The following is an 18,969-nucleotide window of genomic DNA, read 5'->3' on the forward strand; positions in this document are numbered from 1 at the left end:
CTTAAAAACTATAATTACTTGTATATTTTCAACATCTGTAAGTTATTCATCTACGTATTTCCTAAACCTTATTTTGCAATATACTATACTACATATATGCTCTTATTTCTCCTATGTTCCAGTTGTATTATTCTTTGATTACTTTTTTTAAAGACTAAATCTTAGGATGAAAAGATTTAGATGAATTAGGACTCTTGGTTAGTTTTAGACCAAAAGTATCAAAATGTACAAGCAGTATTCTCAAATTTCCAATTACATAAATTATTTTCTCTTGCCTTTCCAGAAATGTTTAAGATGGAACATTTAAGGTTACTTAATGACATATCCTATGAGGGCTTAAGTATGTAAACAAAGTTTTTACTTTATAACTTAAATAAATCACCAATAATAAAAACAATATACTATTTCAAAGAAACCTAAGGATTATAAATTGCAATGTAGAGGTTAACTATTATAACCCCCATCTAGATGTTTATAGTAAAAGGAAAAAAAATACCCCAAAATGAAATATTTCCTTCAATAAATGTGTCATTCCCAATCATTAAAAATACTCGTTCATATTGCATTATGTAGTTATAGTAGTAATCTCAGTACAGAATACAGAAAAAACCCTAGCTGACAAACTACAATTCAATTTTCTTACATATATGTTTGTGCTGCTCAAACCATGACTTTCCTTTTTCACAGAAGTCCAAATTGGTTGTGGTGCAGAAAGGTCAGGCAGATCACAAGAAGCACGTGTTATTACTTTATTAACTCCAGCACAGCTCAGATGACACCTCACAATTCCCCAAGCTCCCTGGCCCAAAGGGTAAGTACCTTTTTAACTGATAAGGAAGAATCTTCCTAAGAAAACATATGTAAGAGGTTAAATGCTCTGAAAAAGTTTTCAATTTCACAGTTGTCTCCTGGAAAAGAAAAAATTTCAAGGTTAATAGTGTCATTTGAAAAAGAAGAGCTCCCATTTCCAGAAGTAAAACATAGAAGAAAATTACCAGGACAGTCACAGTATCCTCAGTAATACTTTCAAATAAATGAAGCATTCCTTCCTCAAGAGGGCGGACATAGGATGCATTTTCATGAAGATACTGTGAGAACTAAATAGAAGGGAAAGAATTGTGAGTTGAATCACTGGAAAAAAAAGAATAGCAAAACATTCATAAATGGACTCGCTGAGTTTTAAACCTAAATTCTTCTGCAAACTTTTTTTGGGAAATCAGGCTTTTACACAGAGCTCCCCTCTAAAATCCTAGATATTATCCCCAAGTCCCCATTCCACTGCAAAATGAGGAACTAGAAGAGGGATGACATAATTAATGACCAGGCACGAAGCAAATGGGGAGGGGATACAATTTACAACACAGCACCGACAGGCCTTCTTCTCTAAACAACTGCTTCTTCATAGGGGTCCCAGTTAAAAAAAAAAAAAAAGATTTGATAATCAAAACTGTAAGACAGATTTTTGTGTTATATAACTCATTTAACTAATTTTTTAGAAGCAAAAGACTTTTAAGTACAGTTTCTTATTTTCACTGTATACAATGTTCAAGGTTAACAAATTCCAGTAATGTAATTATCATCAAAATGAGAATATAAAAACTTTTATAACTGTCATGGATACTGTAATATTTACAAAGGACTAATTCAGTATGAAGAATAGATTCAGAAAAAGATCCCCCAGGCATTTAGACAATTGAGAAGCAAGAAGTTAATTTTTCACTTGTGAAATATCTCAGTTTTCTAAATACTGTATAATGGCTTAAATTTCGTTTTCTCAGTATAGAAATGTAAGGTCTCATTTTGCAGATAGGTGATTCAATTGGTCCTAGTGCAAACTACACAGATATATGGCCCTGGGAAATTCAGTCTCTCTGGGCTTCGATCTTTACAGTTGTAAATAAATTGAACTCTAAGCTCAGGTATAAATGTCTACTCTATGATTCTATGAACAAGTCTAAACGCTTTGGTCATCTTTTAACAAATGGTTTCTGAATCTTCAGTAATACAGACTTAATAGAAAATCACATAGGGCCTTTCAGAGGCCAAAGCACCAAGGGTAAAATATTGAGAAAAATATGAATTCTTCAAAGTAATGAAATGTTTCTGTTAAGATTAACATACTTGATTCTCGCTGTGTGGGCATAATATGGCAACAAGCTAAAATAAAGTAATGGCTGGAATTCCCTGGTCGTCCAGCAGTTAAGACTCAGCGCTTTCACTGCTGGGGTCCGGGTTCAATCCCTGGTTGAGGAACTAAGATCCCGCAAGCCAGGCGGTGTGGCCAAAAAACCCCAAAAACCAAACAAACAAATAAATAAATAATTAATTAAAAGTAAAAGTAAATAAAATAATGGACAAAGAATCAGTGGAAAAAAATGTTTTTATATTATAGGAAGTATAAAAGAAAATATAACTACATTAAAATGCTGCAGTTCCATTTTCCTTACCAAGGTCATCTGAAAGCTTTTTCCCACGGTGATATTAAAGAGCATTTCAAAGGCCCAAAGTTTAATTTTTATGAACTTCAAAAGATTTGTGGAGTCAGATGAAAACTGATGAAAAGCAAGCATCTGCTGAGGGCTTCCTATGAGTACGGCAGCATGATGACGATGGTAAGACCTAGCCTTTACTGAGTACTTACTATGTGCCAAGCACTGTTCTTAGGACTGTACACGTATTATCTCATTAAATCCTCAAACATACCTACCTGTGGGGTAAGTACTTTATCCTCCATTTTCAAGATGCACAGAGAGGTTAAATAAACTGACCAAGGGGACATAGAAAGTGGCAGAACTGGGCTGCCACCCCAGAAGTATGACTCCAGAATCTAAGCCTTTGCTATACTAATAGGATCTGTGGACATAAACACTATTCAAACCCTGGAAATACTGCATGATGCACACACAGACACCAAAAAAAAGCTGATGAGAAGAATCAGGTAAGTAGAGAGTGGCATGACTCACTTCAGACACCACAGTATGGGGCACTTATAGTTCATCTATTGCAAGCCCCCCAATTTCCTCCCTTCAAGATGGCCCCAATAATCCCCACCTCCTGCTATTCTTGGCTCTGAGTAACACCCTTGCACACTGTGTCAGGGCCAGTCTGTGTTACCAGCACGATATGGCAAAAGTGGTGATATGTGACTACGTGCCTACTCCCTATGGTTTCCTACTCCATGGTTTTGCTCATGTCTTTCCCTCTTCTGCGGGGAAAAAATACCCACCCCGCTTCGCTCCTCCTATGCAAATCATGCTCATTTTTCGAAGTCCAGTTAAATCACCAAAGAACCTTTCCAGACACTACCACGGACAGCAATCTCCCCTCCTTGATGACCTCATACCACTTACTGCCCATACCACTCACTCACACTAAGGTCTTTAACAACTCCCTTACTATTTCATTTCTTAAGAATCCCCACGTTTGCCGTATTTTATCTTGAGGGTAAAGACTACGACTTGTAGCTTTTCCCACGTCCTCCACAGTACTTGGCGGAGGCACAGAAGTGGTCTGATAATTAGTAACAAGTCTCCACATTTGTTCAGGGCAAACAAAAGGTATCCTGAGTTAAATGTACCTTCTGATTCAATGGAGATATAGTGTCAATGGCAGAATCAACAGGAAAAATCTGAATCCTCTGTTCTGTATAGGTGTGAAAGTTCAGAAGACCCTTGACAAGATCTTGAACAAAAGCCAGGGCCTGCCCAGCGATATCCCGCATCTTCAGCTTTAAAATGAAAAGGATACAGTTAAAGTCAGCTATCAAGTTATAATTCCCAAACAACTTTGTTAAGTCTGCTTTTGGAGAAACATTTGAACTCTAGTATAATTATTCCTTAATTTAAATTCATTTGCTCCCACTTAGATTTTAATATTACCGTCTAAGTAAATTACAATAGAAAGCCGCCAGTTTTGGTAAATATACCTCTCCACTTAACCTAGACTGTTTAAGTGCAAAACCTAAAAGAAAGGTATGACTCAAAAATCAGTGCATCCCACAATTCAGTTCTAATGTTATCGGACAAGAGACGGCAAAAATCTATATTATTTACAAATTCAAAAAACAGCGAGTTACACAATTTTTAAGAATGTGTGAGAAAAGAAAGTAAAGTTAAACGCAATGGTTTGGTGCACTAAACAGGGGCCCAAAAAACTAACTGGTGTTTCTGAAAAGTCTGACACACACATCACTGAAAATAAAAACTTCATCTTTACCTGATGTCTCCTATTGTGGACTGGAACGTTCAGAGCGTTATACCGACTATATTCTACAAAACAAAAATGGCTGTTCGTTAAGTCATTTTACATTGACGAAAAAAGAGCTTAACTGAGAAATAATAAATGCTCACCCCATTTCCCAGCTTCTCTCCCCCTCAGCCCCTTCCCTTCCTGATCACTGAGGTGCACTCCACACAGGCCTCTTTGTACTCTGTACCCCTCATTCCCACCACTCCCAACAGGGGGGTTCATCCATCCCAGTTGGGTCAACATCAGTTTCTCTCCCCAGATCTAGGCTTTTATTCACAAATGTACACACCAGTAGGTAAAGAGATGCACACCAATCTGTTAGAATATTAAGCCACAGCAAAGTTACCCTCAACATCTTTCCCATAAACCTGCTCCCCGTCTGCCTCTTTGATTTCCGTCAATTGCACCACACTGCCTCCTCTTGCTCCCTTGCCTCCTTGCATCTCCCTGACAACTAAGGCTCCCGCCCCCATCACAGCACATCAGGACTACCATCACAACAGCATCAGCCCCCTTCTCCCATTCCTGGGTAGTCTACACTCTGTTGCCAGATTAACTCTGTGAGTGCACAAATTTCACCAAGACATCCCCAAAAGCTTCTGCAACAACCTACTGCCTTGCAAAATTAAGTCCCAAGTCCTTTGCCCAGAACTTGAGGGTCCAGCCCCACCCTCCCTTTCAGAACTTACCCATCATTGGCTTCCACATCCCACCCACTCTAGCCTCCAGTCATACTTAGCTAATTACTGCTGTCAGGCCCTGACAGCACCTTTATCCTACATACCACACTCCATGCAATTCCCTGGCTTGTTCTCCCTCACCTCTCTGACCAATAAAACCTACTTTTGCATCCTGGCCCAGCTCAAAGCACACTTTTTCCAAAAGGCTTCCCCAAACAACCCCACCAGTAGTAATCATCCTTACTCTGAAACCCCAAGAGGTTCTTCATGGAATAGCTTAGCTTATATTTTAGATATTTCTCTATCTTGTTTCTCCCCTACTGGACTATAAATTCCTTGAGGGTAGGTAGAGATTTTTGTCTTATACGTTTTTGCATATCCTGTGCTCCCCACCCATTTAGACTTTCAGTAAATAATCTCTAAATATTTTGGAACTAAAAGTAGTAACCTACTTGTGACATGGTAAGAACCTAAAATAGGGTGACAACTAGTATTGGAAAAGAAAGGATAAACCCAAAGAGATTCAGAAGGAAATGATTAGAACCTCATGACTAAGGATTAAGGGGAAAATGAAATGCCAAGGTTTTAAGTCTAGTGGCTCAAAGTACGCTGGTGCTATTTACATTAATGTAGAAAGCAGTAACAGGTGTTGTTTTCAGATGAATTTAGGTTTTTGATATAATAATGACATATGCTGATTTCAGTGTTAGAGCAAACTGCTATTTTTCTTTGGTGTCTTTTCTTCCCTCTTTTTTTAGGTCTTCCCTAAGAAAAATTGAGAAGAAGTCAAAAATTAATTTCAATCATATAATTGTAAAAAAGGGAATGTGTACTAATTTAAATTTAAGTTTCTGCATCAAAAAATTGTTTTCTTTGTCTTCAAGGTTTAGATTTAATACCTGTCTAAAGGTTACAAATTTGGCATCTGTTATATATGTAAGTTGATTTTTCTTTAACTTCTTTTTGTTGCTCTTGGCTGTGTAAATTACCAGACCATTGCCAGGATGAGCAGGAAGCAGGGCTTACCCAAGTCAACTCCCTAACTATCTCTGGGGATTGTTCAAAGGGCAGGAGATACCAGGCTAAGAAGATTCATCTCCCACCCATCCCCTGACTCCTCTCCCACCTTGCTGCCCACCATGATCAAATTTTCTTGTACAAATATTCAGGTACTTTATGTGCAGGTTGGTTTTCACCTTGGGATATGTTAAATACATGCAATTAAAAAATGTGGCTTTGGGCTTTTTCCAAGAAGCCTAGCTTCAGAATAGTTATGTGACAAATTAAAATCTCCCTATGAAACATGAAGGCCAAAGCTGATCAAAAGGACAAAAAGAAAGCAACCCTCTGTTAGGCCAATGAGATTTTCTGCCAAATAGATTACAACTTATTTTAATTAGTTGGCTATCATAAAGAGGTTCGGAGTTGCAAATAATGGAAAACTGTACATAATACCTACTTGTATCATTAAAAGGTACTTTTTCACTGATGATTGATAAGGATTCCTCTAATCTACTTGACAAATCTTCATGAAGATTCTTTAACTGTAACTGGCTGAAAGAAAAAATACAAAACCACATTATCAATAGACAGTAGATCATCATTTGCTTGTTACCTCAACAGCTGGGATCAGGCTTTCAGAGGATGGTACCTGACATCTGGGATACCCTTGGTAGTAGAGAGTTGTTAAAAAAAAAATGAAGATAAGAAAAATACTAAGCCTTGATTCTAAAGCTCCTGAGACTCCTGCTGAATGACTGGAAGTTTCGAAGAATTTATCACGTCCCAATATCTTATACAATTTTAAGTTTATCTCTCTCCCCAAGCTCAAAATAATCTTAGAGCCATTTCAAACTCATAAATTTTCTCTTTACAACACATAAATATTTGTCCAAGTATTATGGTAAATGTTTTTAAAGTATTAAAGCGTTTATTTTTTCCTTGAGCTCAAAATCTGATCATTTTTGGTTTTGATTCAATTAAGAGCATAGACACACCATGCATGTTCAATGCAACGAAACTGAAAAAATTCACTTGATTGATCCTATTAAAACCTAAAATATGTCATTTATCAAATAAATGTTGGTGCATGCTCTTACTACCTAGAGATAAGTAATATTTTAAGATGTAAATATCTCCAAATTATCAATAGATTACATAACCTCATTTTATTTAAAATGTACCATTAAAAGGATGACACCATGATCATTAGTCAGTTTTCCTGCCTGGGACTCTCAGAAGGCCTTCTCTTTAGAGCAGTCTAAAACAGAAAGGATCCAGTCCTCAGTACTGGAGCCCCAGAATGCCATCTGCCACAGTCCAAAACATCTGCAGGCTGAGGACTAACACACAGGCCACTCTACAAAGAATTCATAAGGTCCCAGAGATAACAGAACTGAAAAGGACCCTGGAGATGATCTACTCCTGTCTCATTGAAAATGTGAGAAAATTAAGACAGACGAGCTACTACACCAAAACTCGGGTCTTCTTATTCTCACTTCAGGGCCCCTTGGAATTCACGTTTCCACATACCATTCTTCTGTCCGAAGTCGACATTCCTTGGCCTCCTTTTCTAGAGTCTGAGATTTTACCTGAATTTTAGAAGGAAAAAAAAGCACAGGGAACTCTACTCAATATTCTGTAAGAAACCTAGATGGGAAAAAAAATCTGAAAAAGAATGAATATATGTGTATGTGTAACTGAATCATTTTGCTGTATACCTGAAACTAACACAACATTGTAAATCAACTACACTCCAGTAAAATTTTAAAAAATAAAAAAATTTAAAAAATAAACTATGCCAAACCATATTGTTTGGCTTTCCATTTTGAAATCCTGTAGGTAGAGAAAAAATTTTTCTACTCTTTTTTTTATTTTCTGGTTTTCCCCTATAAATTTTATATAGCTATTTACTTGAAATTGTGTTCAATTTGCTAGAAATGTGGTGTGACAAATATAACTAACCAAAATTATATGCATATTGGTCTGTCAAAAAAAAAAAAAAAGAAGAGCGGACGGCTCAGGCCACAGATGTGAGCTCACTGAGGAGACGCTGCAGGCAGCAGTCCTGCCTTGAACGGCTAACTTCTGTTCTACAGAGCAGGAGGATGATTTCCAAAAGCCTGGACTATTTTTTCACGTGCTCTCCCCAACGGCGGATCTTACCTCTAGTTTAGCCTTGTCGTTCTGCAGCTTCTCGATGGTTTCCATGTACTTCCGGGTCAGGCCATCGACCACAGCTTGGTGCTGGGCCGTTTCCATCTCCAGAGTGGCCAGCCGACTCCTGAGCTCTGCTTCCACGTGCTTGTGCTGCTCATCGGCTTCAAAAAACTGAAAAGAAAAGAGCATGGTGTCTTCTCACAACATCTCAATATATATAAATGAAGAGAAAACAACTGCAGCGACTAATCACTGAGCAACTTCCATAAGGTTCCATATGCTGACTGTGCAAAACCACACAGGCATGAGCTCGGTGGAGCCTCGCGGCAGGTCAGAGGTGGTGTACTTGCAATCCCTCCTTTACAGACGGGGAAACAGAAGCTTCAAGGGATGACCTAACTTGTCAAATGTCTCACAGTCACAGACTGACTCCAAAGCCTGTACCTCATTCCTCTCAGGCTCATGGATTTCTATTTCAAACCATTTCTGGCACACAGAGAACTCAACTGACCAGGGTATAACTTTTCTGTTAGGCTGACTTCTGCAATTAAATAATCAAAAATCAAACAGATGTTACTCCTGAAGCAGGTAAGGCTCCTTTCCTTAATGAGAAGCCAGTAGTAATTAAGAATTATGAATACTTAACACAAAATTCATGAAGTCAAAAGTTCAGTTTGTAAACATTTTCAAAGACTGAGAATACATATTTATTTTCCACTGTTTGACTATGCTCACCATTTCACACAAAAAATCAGGAGGCATAGTTGAATACACTACCCTATGACTCTTAAAAATATGCTGAATGGTTTGGAGCAGACACTGATTACTCAACATTCCATAAATATTTGAGGGCCTGCCATGAGTGAGGCCCTGTCCTGAGGCTGGGCAGACAAAACCGACATGGTCTATACCCTAATGAGACCTTACAGACTAACAGGGAAACAGATAAAAACCAACTAAGCTGTCATAAATTAAAAAGCAAACACTACTTATTGATAAGCCCCCATCTAAATGATCCATCCAACCATCTCCTATATAAAATGAAGAGTGCCCAGTATACTTCTTTATTGTTAACTTATGAAGTTATTCTGCTGTCCTCTGAACAAGTGCATATTCAAAGCACACATCCGTATTAAAACATGAATGAGATCTAAGAAATGAATGAATGACAGTGATGTATGTACCTAAGGACCACAGGAAACATTAAAACACCCACCCATACACAAAACACTCTATCTTGCACTGGTTTTTCCACATTGCAGATCATACAACCCATTTTTAAATTCATATGGAAAAACAGAAAGATTTTCTCACTTGTATGTGCAACCGTTCATTCTCTTCTATCTTCTTTTGCAGGTCTTCATCAAAGACACTCTTCTGCTCTTGACTCAACTGAGAAGAAGATTCTCCACTTTTCTGATGGAAAGAATAAGTTATGTCCACATAACTTTCATCCTTTAGAGAAACATCCTAAGGTACACAGATTCTCTATCACCTTAGTAGCTTGTCTCTTCTACGTGTTCACCATTCTCAAACAATCCTGCAAAAGGTATACAGTCCATCATTTAACTTTTCCTATGTGACACAAGTTGGAACTGCAAATATTGCAATGAGCAGGAAAGCTTAAAAAAGAGAGAGAAAATAACAGATAAGGCTCACTATTCTTTGCAGATGAATTCAGGAGTAGTTCTGTTGGAAGACAGAGCAGACCCAGAAAGCTAGCAATACAAATATGCTAATAAATATCATTTCAATTGATCTTTTGGTTTGGGAAATGACAGTTTTACCAATTCCATGAGTCTGAGTTGCTAAAACTCCTTTAAGAAATTAACAGCATTCACAAAAACACATTTATACAGAAGTTCACATAAATTTCTAATTTAAAAAAACATAAGATAAAGCTATTATAAATAAACAGAAGGAAAAAGCTCAAAGATTATGAAAAATACCTGCCTTTTGCCTTTTTACCAATATTAACTTTTTCTACATAGAACAGCATTATTTAAGAGCCAATAATGAACATCTGTTTTCATGAAATACACACAGAAGTGAGACTATTCAAGGGACAGCCTAACAATGAAACTGTTCAGACATCAGTCACCACCCTCCTCTGCCTTTCTTGTGCTTCACTCCTCACTTAAAATGAAGTCATTTACTGATCCATTGTGAACCAGTGATTAGAAAGCCCTTTGAAAATGGAGCAGCTATGTAACAAACAGACAAACAAATAAACATTAAATGCGAACACAAGAGGTATGTGCACACAAGGAACACTGTTGAATGACATATTCTGGGTGCTTAGTGCTTCCAAATGTGGAAAGCTCTTATTAAAATTAATTCAGAAGTAATTATACCCAAATCTCTGCTAAAACAGCCCTGGGAGAGGATCTCACTAACCTGGGGAGCATGTTTGAAATACAGATGGTTACTCCCTCCCCAAGGGTCTTTCAGAATTTCCAGAGCATGTGTATTTTGACAGTTTCCCAAGTGATTCTAATACGTATCTGTCTTGCCCTCTCTCTTCCCCACTTATTTGAAAATTACCACTCTAGAGAATTCTTCCATGTAGGGGAATGCATATGGAAATGTACTAACAAATAATTATGTCAACTGCCCATCATATGGCATATACAGTCCTGGGTACTTTTACATGATCCCATTTAATCCTGACAACAAACCTGAGAGTATCTTCCCCACAACTGAGGTTGCAAGGCTAAAAAATTTGCCTAAAGTCATAGAACTATAAATGGCAGACAAAGAATTCAAGCCTGGGCTCAACTGCAAAGCCAGCACTCTTCCCTCCACACCATGCTGCTTCAGAGTTACTGCGGGCCTTCTTCCCTCCAACCATTCTATTATTATTGCCTCAATCCACACATTTGTGGGGTGCTGTTCTACAAACATACAAGACTTCTAAAGACTCAATCACTAGCTCCTGCCCTTAAAAAAGAAGCAACTTCTAAATCACAGAATGATCAAAAGTACTGGACCATCCATCTTAGAGTAATCAGAATCTCACCTCACTACATAAAACCAGAAGGGAAAAAATTATATTTACATCTCAGGACAAGAATACCAAATTGAACTCCTAAGACTAAACACCCGAAGAAAATATATCTGCAACAAACTTACGAGCCTAATGTATGAGTACAACTGCTACTTTCACAGACAGCAGTTACACTTTGACAATATTTCTCATTCTATCTGCCCTACCTTGGGTTAATGGCAACTCAGTATAACTAAAAAATATCAATAATTTTGACCAATATGAGATACTCCCTTCACTTTTCTCAGTCACTAAATCAACTATGGGCATGTTGGCTCCTAATAAATTCTTGAAAACTTACTTCCATATGAAAATGCCTCTAATACTTGGTATATATTAATAATAAATGTCTGCTTTTTTGACCCAATATCCAGGTGTAATAATGGAACTTCAGAGTATTTGGAGGTGAGGTCTTCTGTTAAAACCAGGATGGCCTGGAGATGTCTGTACCTAATGACAAGGTCACACTAACTTGCTTTTACTTGACCTACCTTGTTTTTCTTGCCTCGGGGTTCACTAAGAGCCAGTTCATCTTGAAGTAGCTCTACCCTCTTGGCAAGCTGCAGATTTCGGAATGTCAAACTGTCCATTTCCTGCTGCAGTTTTCTCAGTGATTGATCCTTCATTTTCAGTTGTTCCTACATCAAAGTGAAAACAGACCATTCCTTGTAATTTAGCCTTAACATTTAAAAATAATGAAAAAAATATATTTTTCTTTCACCAAAATATAATCAAAACCTCTTGCTTTAAGGAATTCAAGTTGTATGTTTATCATTACAGTTCCTATGTTTTTAGCTCTGTTTTGTGACAAAATCATTTTCTGGCCAAACCAAGCATATTTAAAAATAAAACTAAAAGCGTATATATACTGAAGTAACAGTCATCGACTTAGAGTAAAATATCCACAACTACGTGTTGTTATATAATGTTGTTATACTTGTGTCTGGCAGTGAGGAGACACAAAGTCTGAGGCTACAATTTTATAAACTTGAAAGTTCAAAGAGAACCTCAGACTCACTGATGATGCCCTTCAGTAAGCAAGAATAGAAGAAATAAATTTGTATTCACTATTTCCTATAAATCCTCCTTGAATTTAAGTCAGTCGAAATGAAGTCTTTTTAATACACTTTAAATTATTCTGATTTGTCAAAGATAAAAATCAGTATTATCCTAACACAAGAATAGTTTCAGATGCTTTAAAGTGAAAATAGAAACAAAATCTAAAATCTAAACAACACATCTTCTACTGACCATTCTGTACTGTTTATACCATGACAGGGTAAGAAAATGGGAAACAAGAGAAATATTTAGTTTCACTCTATTTTTAAAAAAAAATATTATTCTGGGGCTTCCCTGGCAGTCCAGTGGTTAAGACTCCGTGCTTCCAATGCAGGGGGCATGGGTTCGATCCCTGGTCGGGGAACTAAGATCCCACATGCCACGCAGCACGGCAAAAAAAAAAAAAAAAAAAAATCATTCTAACTATATTTTCCTTACGACGTTCTGACAACTTTGTGTTCACTGGTACTCAAACACAGATGGCCATATACTACCGTATATTGAAAGATCTGTACTTTTATTACTTTCATTGAAAAACCACTATAAAGCTAAGAGGTCAAGTTTTAATGAATAGGGGATTTAAAGATATTGAAACAGCAACCTAAAAACCAGAGGCTGGTGTCTGCAATCTATTGACATTATTTGCATGTTGAGGGCACGGCTAGAGGGATAGAATATGTTTTCATTAAAGAGAAAAACATTTTCCTTTTCTGTTATTTGTTTAGTAAGTCCTTAATTTTTACTTGAAGTTCAATGGTAAACTTAGGCCCAGCCCATGTCCAAATTACTATATATTTCAAATTATAGAAATTCAAATCAATGAATGCTTACTGTATCTAACAACTCATTGAAGAGACAAACCCAATATAATCAAATGCCTACTCTAACAGAGACATCCTAACATTCCCACTGAGCAAACTGGCAAACTGTCATTCTCACTGTAATTTTAATGACCACTGTGACGAATAGTAAAACATAAAGTAATTTCTTTACATCCTTATAATTAGTTAATCACTAGTTGACTAATGTTCCAACTCCATTAACCAATCATTAATTTCAGAAGACATCCACCCCAACCTCTCTGTAAACCCTAGTTTCTGCAATGAGGACGATAATAGTGGTGTCTGCCCTCACAGAGCTGTTGTGAAAACTGAGATAATGGATGTAATGTGCTAGTGTAATGCCTGACACACAGTGGGTGCTCAATAAATAGAGCCTGCTGTTGCCACCACAGCCACTATCACAGAGTTAATTGAACACAACCAGCAACAGGAGGGTGTCAAACACCAGAGTGGGCTACTAAGACGAGCTAGGAAATACCTTCCCCAGTCATAGGTTTTAAACATCATGAGGAGAGATAATAATCATTTCTTCAGTGATTTAGGCAAAATAATAACTTGGCTAACATATCCTGACTTTAAAGCTTATTTTTAATCATCTCAGCTTGGGCGCAGAGAGCTTTGGGAGTATGGGTAAGATGCTCTGAACTATCTCAGCCCTGAGTCTGTGGCACAGCACCTGAGGAGGGAGCGCCCTCAAGAGACAGATTTCTCTAGTGGAGGGTCCAACACCAGCCAAGTGAAAGGACATATCTCTGGGTCTTGGAGACCTGAGTGGAAATTCTCAGGATATGTCACTGGTTGGGGCCTACTCCAGAAAGACAGAAGAGTAAAGGGAATCTTAAGCCCTTTTCTCTAAAGAGGGAGCAAGGGAGAGAGCGAAAGAATGAGGTAGGCAGTATATTTAACTGAAACTTGGCCAAGAAGGAATCCATATCCTAGAATTAATTTTTCCAATTAAAACTATCACTAAGCAGTACTTATTATATGCCTACTAAAATGAGGTAGAAACGTATTCCTGCAACTCCCACCACATATCTCCTCTCAGTTAAAGGTGCTGATGGTAAGAAGTATCACTCAAACAGTCCTCATTAACACAGGTTATTACTATTAAACAGCTCGACCTCAAAGCAAGATTAATGGACTAAATGATTCACACTTTCAAATCCATTTAGTAGGGGACAACCATTGGCTGAATGCTGGGGATATAAACATGAGTATGACACAGCCCCACAGAGTGCTATCAGATGAAGCCAGATAAGAAGCCCCATTAATCCTAATGAATTTAGCTATGAGAGAAGCAAGGTATGAGAGAAATGCATTACATACAGTCCAATAATACATTTTTGTAATTTCTACCTAAGGAAGTCAAAGCACATCACATTCATACCTAAGCAAGTAGGAAAGTTAAACACAAAAAAACTCTATTACCCTCCCCTATTCCTAGTGAGTCACTGTCAGAGTTGGGAATTTAACCCAGAAAATGAGCTGAATTCCCTGCTGTGAGCTTCACCAAACACTAACCTAACCCTCACAACACAAAATACCCTGTAGCCTACCTTTAAAGCAGCAGAATTCGCTTGTTCATCCACGACACCTTTTTTCAAGACCTGATTCTGAGCCCGAAGCTGAAAACAGAGGAAGTAATAATTAATTTTTAATATAAAGCAATCACTTATAGCAAGGAAATCACTTACCATAACTTTACAGGAATCAGTACGCTCACATATATATGAGAACAAGAATAGTAGCCCAGAAGAGAATAGTAGAGATCATCAGTCTGCCATTTTACAAATAAGGACACAGAGGCTGAGCTGCCCAATGACAGAAGACTAATCAATGCAAAATTGAGACTAAAATCCAGGTCTCTCGACTTCCTGTACATGGTTCTTTCTATGAAACCAATCACCTCCCTAAATAAAAACTAATGCAATAGATAATAGGGTACTGAGTATGTCATTTTCCTTGAAACTCTGACACACCATTCATCTGTAAAATACATACAACTGGACTGATTATGGAATAAGAATTCAACAGAAAATCAAAGTATAGGGCATCAACATACCCAGCAGTACACTGTGCCTAATGTTAGTCATGCAAATATCATCACCCACAATAGCCTCAGGAATGGAGAACTTTTAATCAGGCATCAGCGGAAGCAGTGTACAAAAGCAACTAAGAAGCAAGCTCAATATAGAAACTGATAATAATAGCAGCTAGCATTTGAATGCTCGTTACATACCAGGCACTGTCCTAAATACTTTACATACGCTACCTCATTAATCCTCACAACCCTATGAAATAGGTGCTATAATTATCGCCATTTTACAGATGAAACCAAGGTACAGTGGCAGTGCTGAGATTCAGACACCAGCAGTTTTGACTCCAGGCATAATCTCATTAGACAATACTGGCTACTATTTTATAAAGCTACATATAAATGAGAAAAGTAGTGGGCTGGAGAGGTGGCAGAAGCCTTTGAAGAGGTAGGACTTGGGCTTCTTTCACAGTTTTTTTTTTAACTGAGGTCTAACTTTATTGTAAATAAAATATACAAAACAGAAAGTATACAGCTTGATGAATTTCTACTTAGGTATACATCTATATCACCACCACCAGCAGGGTTTTGAAAGATAAACCTTCTGTAGTTATCAGCAAGCACAACACAGAGCATGTATAAATATAAATATACCAGCCCAGTGTAGCTGAAGCAAAAAGGGTTACAGACTAATTTTCTGAGGACTCAGTACAGAGACCATGAAAGACCAGGTTCTTCTCTGAGAAACTAAATGAATGGGACAATTTTATCTATGAGCTTAAAAAAAAAACTACTTCTAGTTCTGCATAGCTCACATCTGTCTCCTGAGAACAGAAATGACCTTTTTCTATGCCAAAAGAGTAGGAATATTTGAATATTTATGAATTATCTATGATTGTTTTTGTGTGGCAATGACAGAGATGAGCAGATGCAACAGAAACCATATGGCCCCAAGACTAAAATATTTGCTATTAGGTTCTTTACACTCTGCTCTAGAAGTTCAGAAGAGAGAAATAAATACCACTTTAATGTTGACTTCCATTGCGTAGTATTTTACCTTTTAAGCAATATCAACATATTCTTGGATAATGTGCTACCTAGGTAAGAGAATTCAAAAAATACTTTCAAATCCATATAGCCAAAGGACAGTGATACTACTTCGGTCTTTAGGTTTCATTTCAGACCCCTGTTCTAACTTTGCTCTCTGATCTTCTTTGTGTGGTATTTAGAAGCTGCTAATGACTGCCTCAAGGACTAGGGATGAAGCTTGAAATCTGCTGAACTGACAATTTTCTGTAGGATCAGAACTGCATCAGTTTTCAAACAAACAAACAAACAAAACTCACCTTTAATTTTTAAGGCACACTTATAAGCTACATAAAGCAAACTGAACAGCCTACTGTGTCATAAAAGCAAAATTAAATTTTTCAAATTACTGCTGTTTGGAACTTAATCTGATTATAATGAAAAATGATTTCAATTTTCCTTTGGAAAATATTGTTTGCTAAATTGATAACAATTCAAACACAGTTTCAATGGAAACATTCAACAGAAAATGCAGCTTTTAGAAATATTTATCGAATATCCCTTTCTATTATTTGGTAGGTAGAAAAGGATAAGCTTGGCCTACTCCACTGCCTTGCTACCTGCACTTGGCATTTGGCATCTTCCTGCATTTCAGCATCACTATTGCCACATCTCTGCATTACTGACCAACATCTTGTAAAATGCGGATACCCCTGTGACCAGTCTGGCCTTTTACAATCTTATCTTTCTCCTCACCAGCATTCACCGCAGTGGGAGGCAAATGCAGTGTTTGTTTCAGAAAGTTACCGATGGTCACTAATGCCTCTAGGAGACTAGTGTGGAGACTCCAGTGGATGTGGATGTAACTGAGAAACAATTGCCCTGAAGTCTCCACTAGGACAGAAGAATTCTCCAGAAGGTGACATAGCCTATTTCCAGCAGCTGTGCCATGCACTTTTGTTCCATTCAGTAGAGAAATGGTCCTCTGAATCCCAACTCAGAAACCCTCTTAGTCCTTTCAAACCTCATTTTTCATTGTGTTGTAACCTTTTGATTAGCTTTACCTTTACTCTGAAAACACAGCCTTTTCTCATTTTGACCAACCAAACCCCAACTGTTCTTCTTGAGCCTACCTCCTACTCTGGTCCTACTTCTTCCATAAATTTTCCCTAACCACTCTCTATAGTGCCCCTATGGTCCACAGTGACCTTGCCCTCAGTTCCCTGGGCACTTGCTAGTAACAAGACATCTCTTATTTAAACTGTTCAGTTTTAATTTTACTTTTTAAAGCAGTACATTTTACGTTTACTAATTTATGTATGATTTCTACACTGAAGTCCCATCTGCCAATTAAACTGTCCTTCACAGTAGAGACTACAGTATACTTCCTTGTATCTCCTGCCTACAATGAAAGATCAATGCTATGGATAGAGAAGGCACTCAATAAATTTTTAGTTAATTAATCAAATTAAGTGCTGTAGGGCTTCCCTGGTGGCGCAGTGGTTGAGAATCTGCCTGCCAATGCAGGGGACATGGGTTCGAGCCCTGGTCTGGGAAGATCCCACATGCCGCGGAGCAACTAGGCCCGTGAGCCACAACTACTGAACCTGCGCGTCTGGAGCCTGTGCTCCGCAACAAGAGAGGCCGCGATAGTGAGAGGCCCGCGCACCGCGATAAAGAGTGGCCCCCACTTGCCACAACTAGAGAAAGCCCTCGCACAGAAACGAAGACCCAACACAGCCATAAATAAATTAATTATTAAAAAAAAAATTAAGTGCTGTAAATAAAAGGTTTTTAAATGTAACACATTAAACAACTATAAGAGATAGCTAGGATCTTCTGTATTAGAATCACTCTTACATAACTGTTTCCATACAGTGGACATTCTGACATTTATACATGTTTTATGACCCTATAAAACAAATCTTTAGATGTATAGCTTTTCTCCATTACAAAGTAATGTATGCAACAGACAACCTGAAGCCCATCCCTAAGCCTCACCAAAACCCTGATTTCAGCACACTTGAGTCATCTGCAAACCACAGCTTCAGTATTTCTGGCCTGGATGATCCTTAAGAAAACTCCCAGTTCTAACATTTTAGGTATTCTACAGTGCTGGGAATACCACTTAGTCTTTCTCTCTGCCTACTAGCTTGCTCCTCGCCGTGGAAAAGGATAAAGTAACTGAAGGCTACATACTATGTACTAATGGCTGGGGTCATTTTGTCACTGAGTTGGGAAGAAAACCTTTTTTCAGAGCTGCCCTCAAACGAGACCCTTTCTCTAGCTCCTGCTCCCATGTGAGGAAATTCATGAGGACAAAACTCCCACTCCCAATCCTGTAATCTAGCTGCCTCATCAAGGACTGGTTGGAAATTCAGCCGAATTAAAGACAGAGAGTAGGACACCCCTTGTCTTTCTAAAGCCTTGCTATTCTAAGTATGGTCCGCGGACAGCTGCAGCAGCATCACCCAGGAGCAGAATCTCAGGCCCCACCCCAGACCTACTGAGAAAGGATCTGCAGTTTAACAAGGTCTTCAGGTGAGTCGCATAGACACTTACATTTGTGATGATCTAGGGGCTAAGCTAGCACAGCTCGACAGGGTAGCCATATCCACATGTGCCTATTTAAACTTAAATTACGTAAATAAAATCCAAAATTCATTTCCTCAGCTGAGCTAGCCACATCTCAAGTACTCAATAGCCCCACATGCTAGTGGTCACACTACTGGACAGCAAATATGCAGAACGTTCTCATTCTCCTGAAAGTTCCACTGGATAGCACTGAACGCAGACTGTTTTCCAATCCACCTTTAGTAGTGAACCCTACACATTAGGGTAGAAAAAAGCTGATACTCCATTTTAATCCAATCC

General features: G+C 38.1%; 1 protein-coding gene across 3 annotated transcripts in view; it reads right to left on the reverse strand.

Annotated features, from left to right (window-relative positions):
• Window positions 1–18,969, reverse strand: part of PPP1R21 (protein phosphatase 1 regulatory subunit 21) — a 65,727-nt gene that overhangs the window by 37,864 nt on the left and 8,894 nt on the right. For all 3 annotated transcript variants that reach the window (XM_082358049.1, XM_082358048.1, XM_082358050.1), the window contains exons 2-11: window positions 14,591–14,659; window positions 11,625–11,771; window positions 9,402–9,503; window positions 8,094–8,258; window positions 7,461–7,519; window positions 6,388–6,482; window positions 4,216–4,268; window positions 3,578–3,727; window positions 996–1,097; window positions 820–908 (exon numbers count right to left, since the gene is read on the reverse strand). In XM_082358049.1, the coding sequence (XP_082214175.1) occupies window positions 820–908; window positions 996–1,097; window positions 3,578–3,727; window positions 4,216–4,268; window positions 6,388–6,482; window positions 7,461–7,519; window positions 8,094–8,258; window positions 9,402–9,503; window positions 11,625–11,771; window positions 14,591–14,659 (1,031 nt within the window). The remainder of the gene's footprint in view (window positions 1–819; window positions 909–995; window positions 1,098–3,577; window positions 3,728–4,215; window positions 4,269–6,387; window positions 6,483–7,460; window positions 7,520–8,093; window positions 8,259–9,401; window positions 9,504–11,624; window positions 11,772–14,590; window positions 14,660–18,969) is intronic.

The sequence above is a fragment of the Balaenoptera borealis genome (genome assembly GCF_965194805.1).
Source record: "Balaenoptera borealis genome assembly, chromosome: 15".
NCBI classification, from domain to species: domain Eukaryota; kingdom Metazoa; phylum Chordata; class Mammalia; order Artiodactyla; family Balaenopteridae; genus Balaenoptera; species Balaenoptera borealis.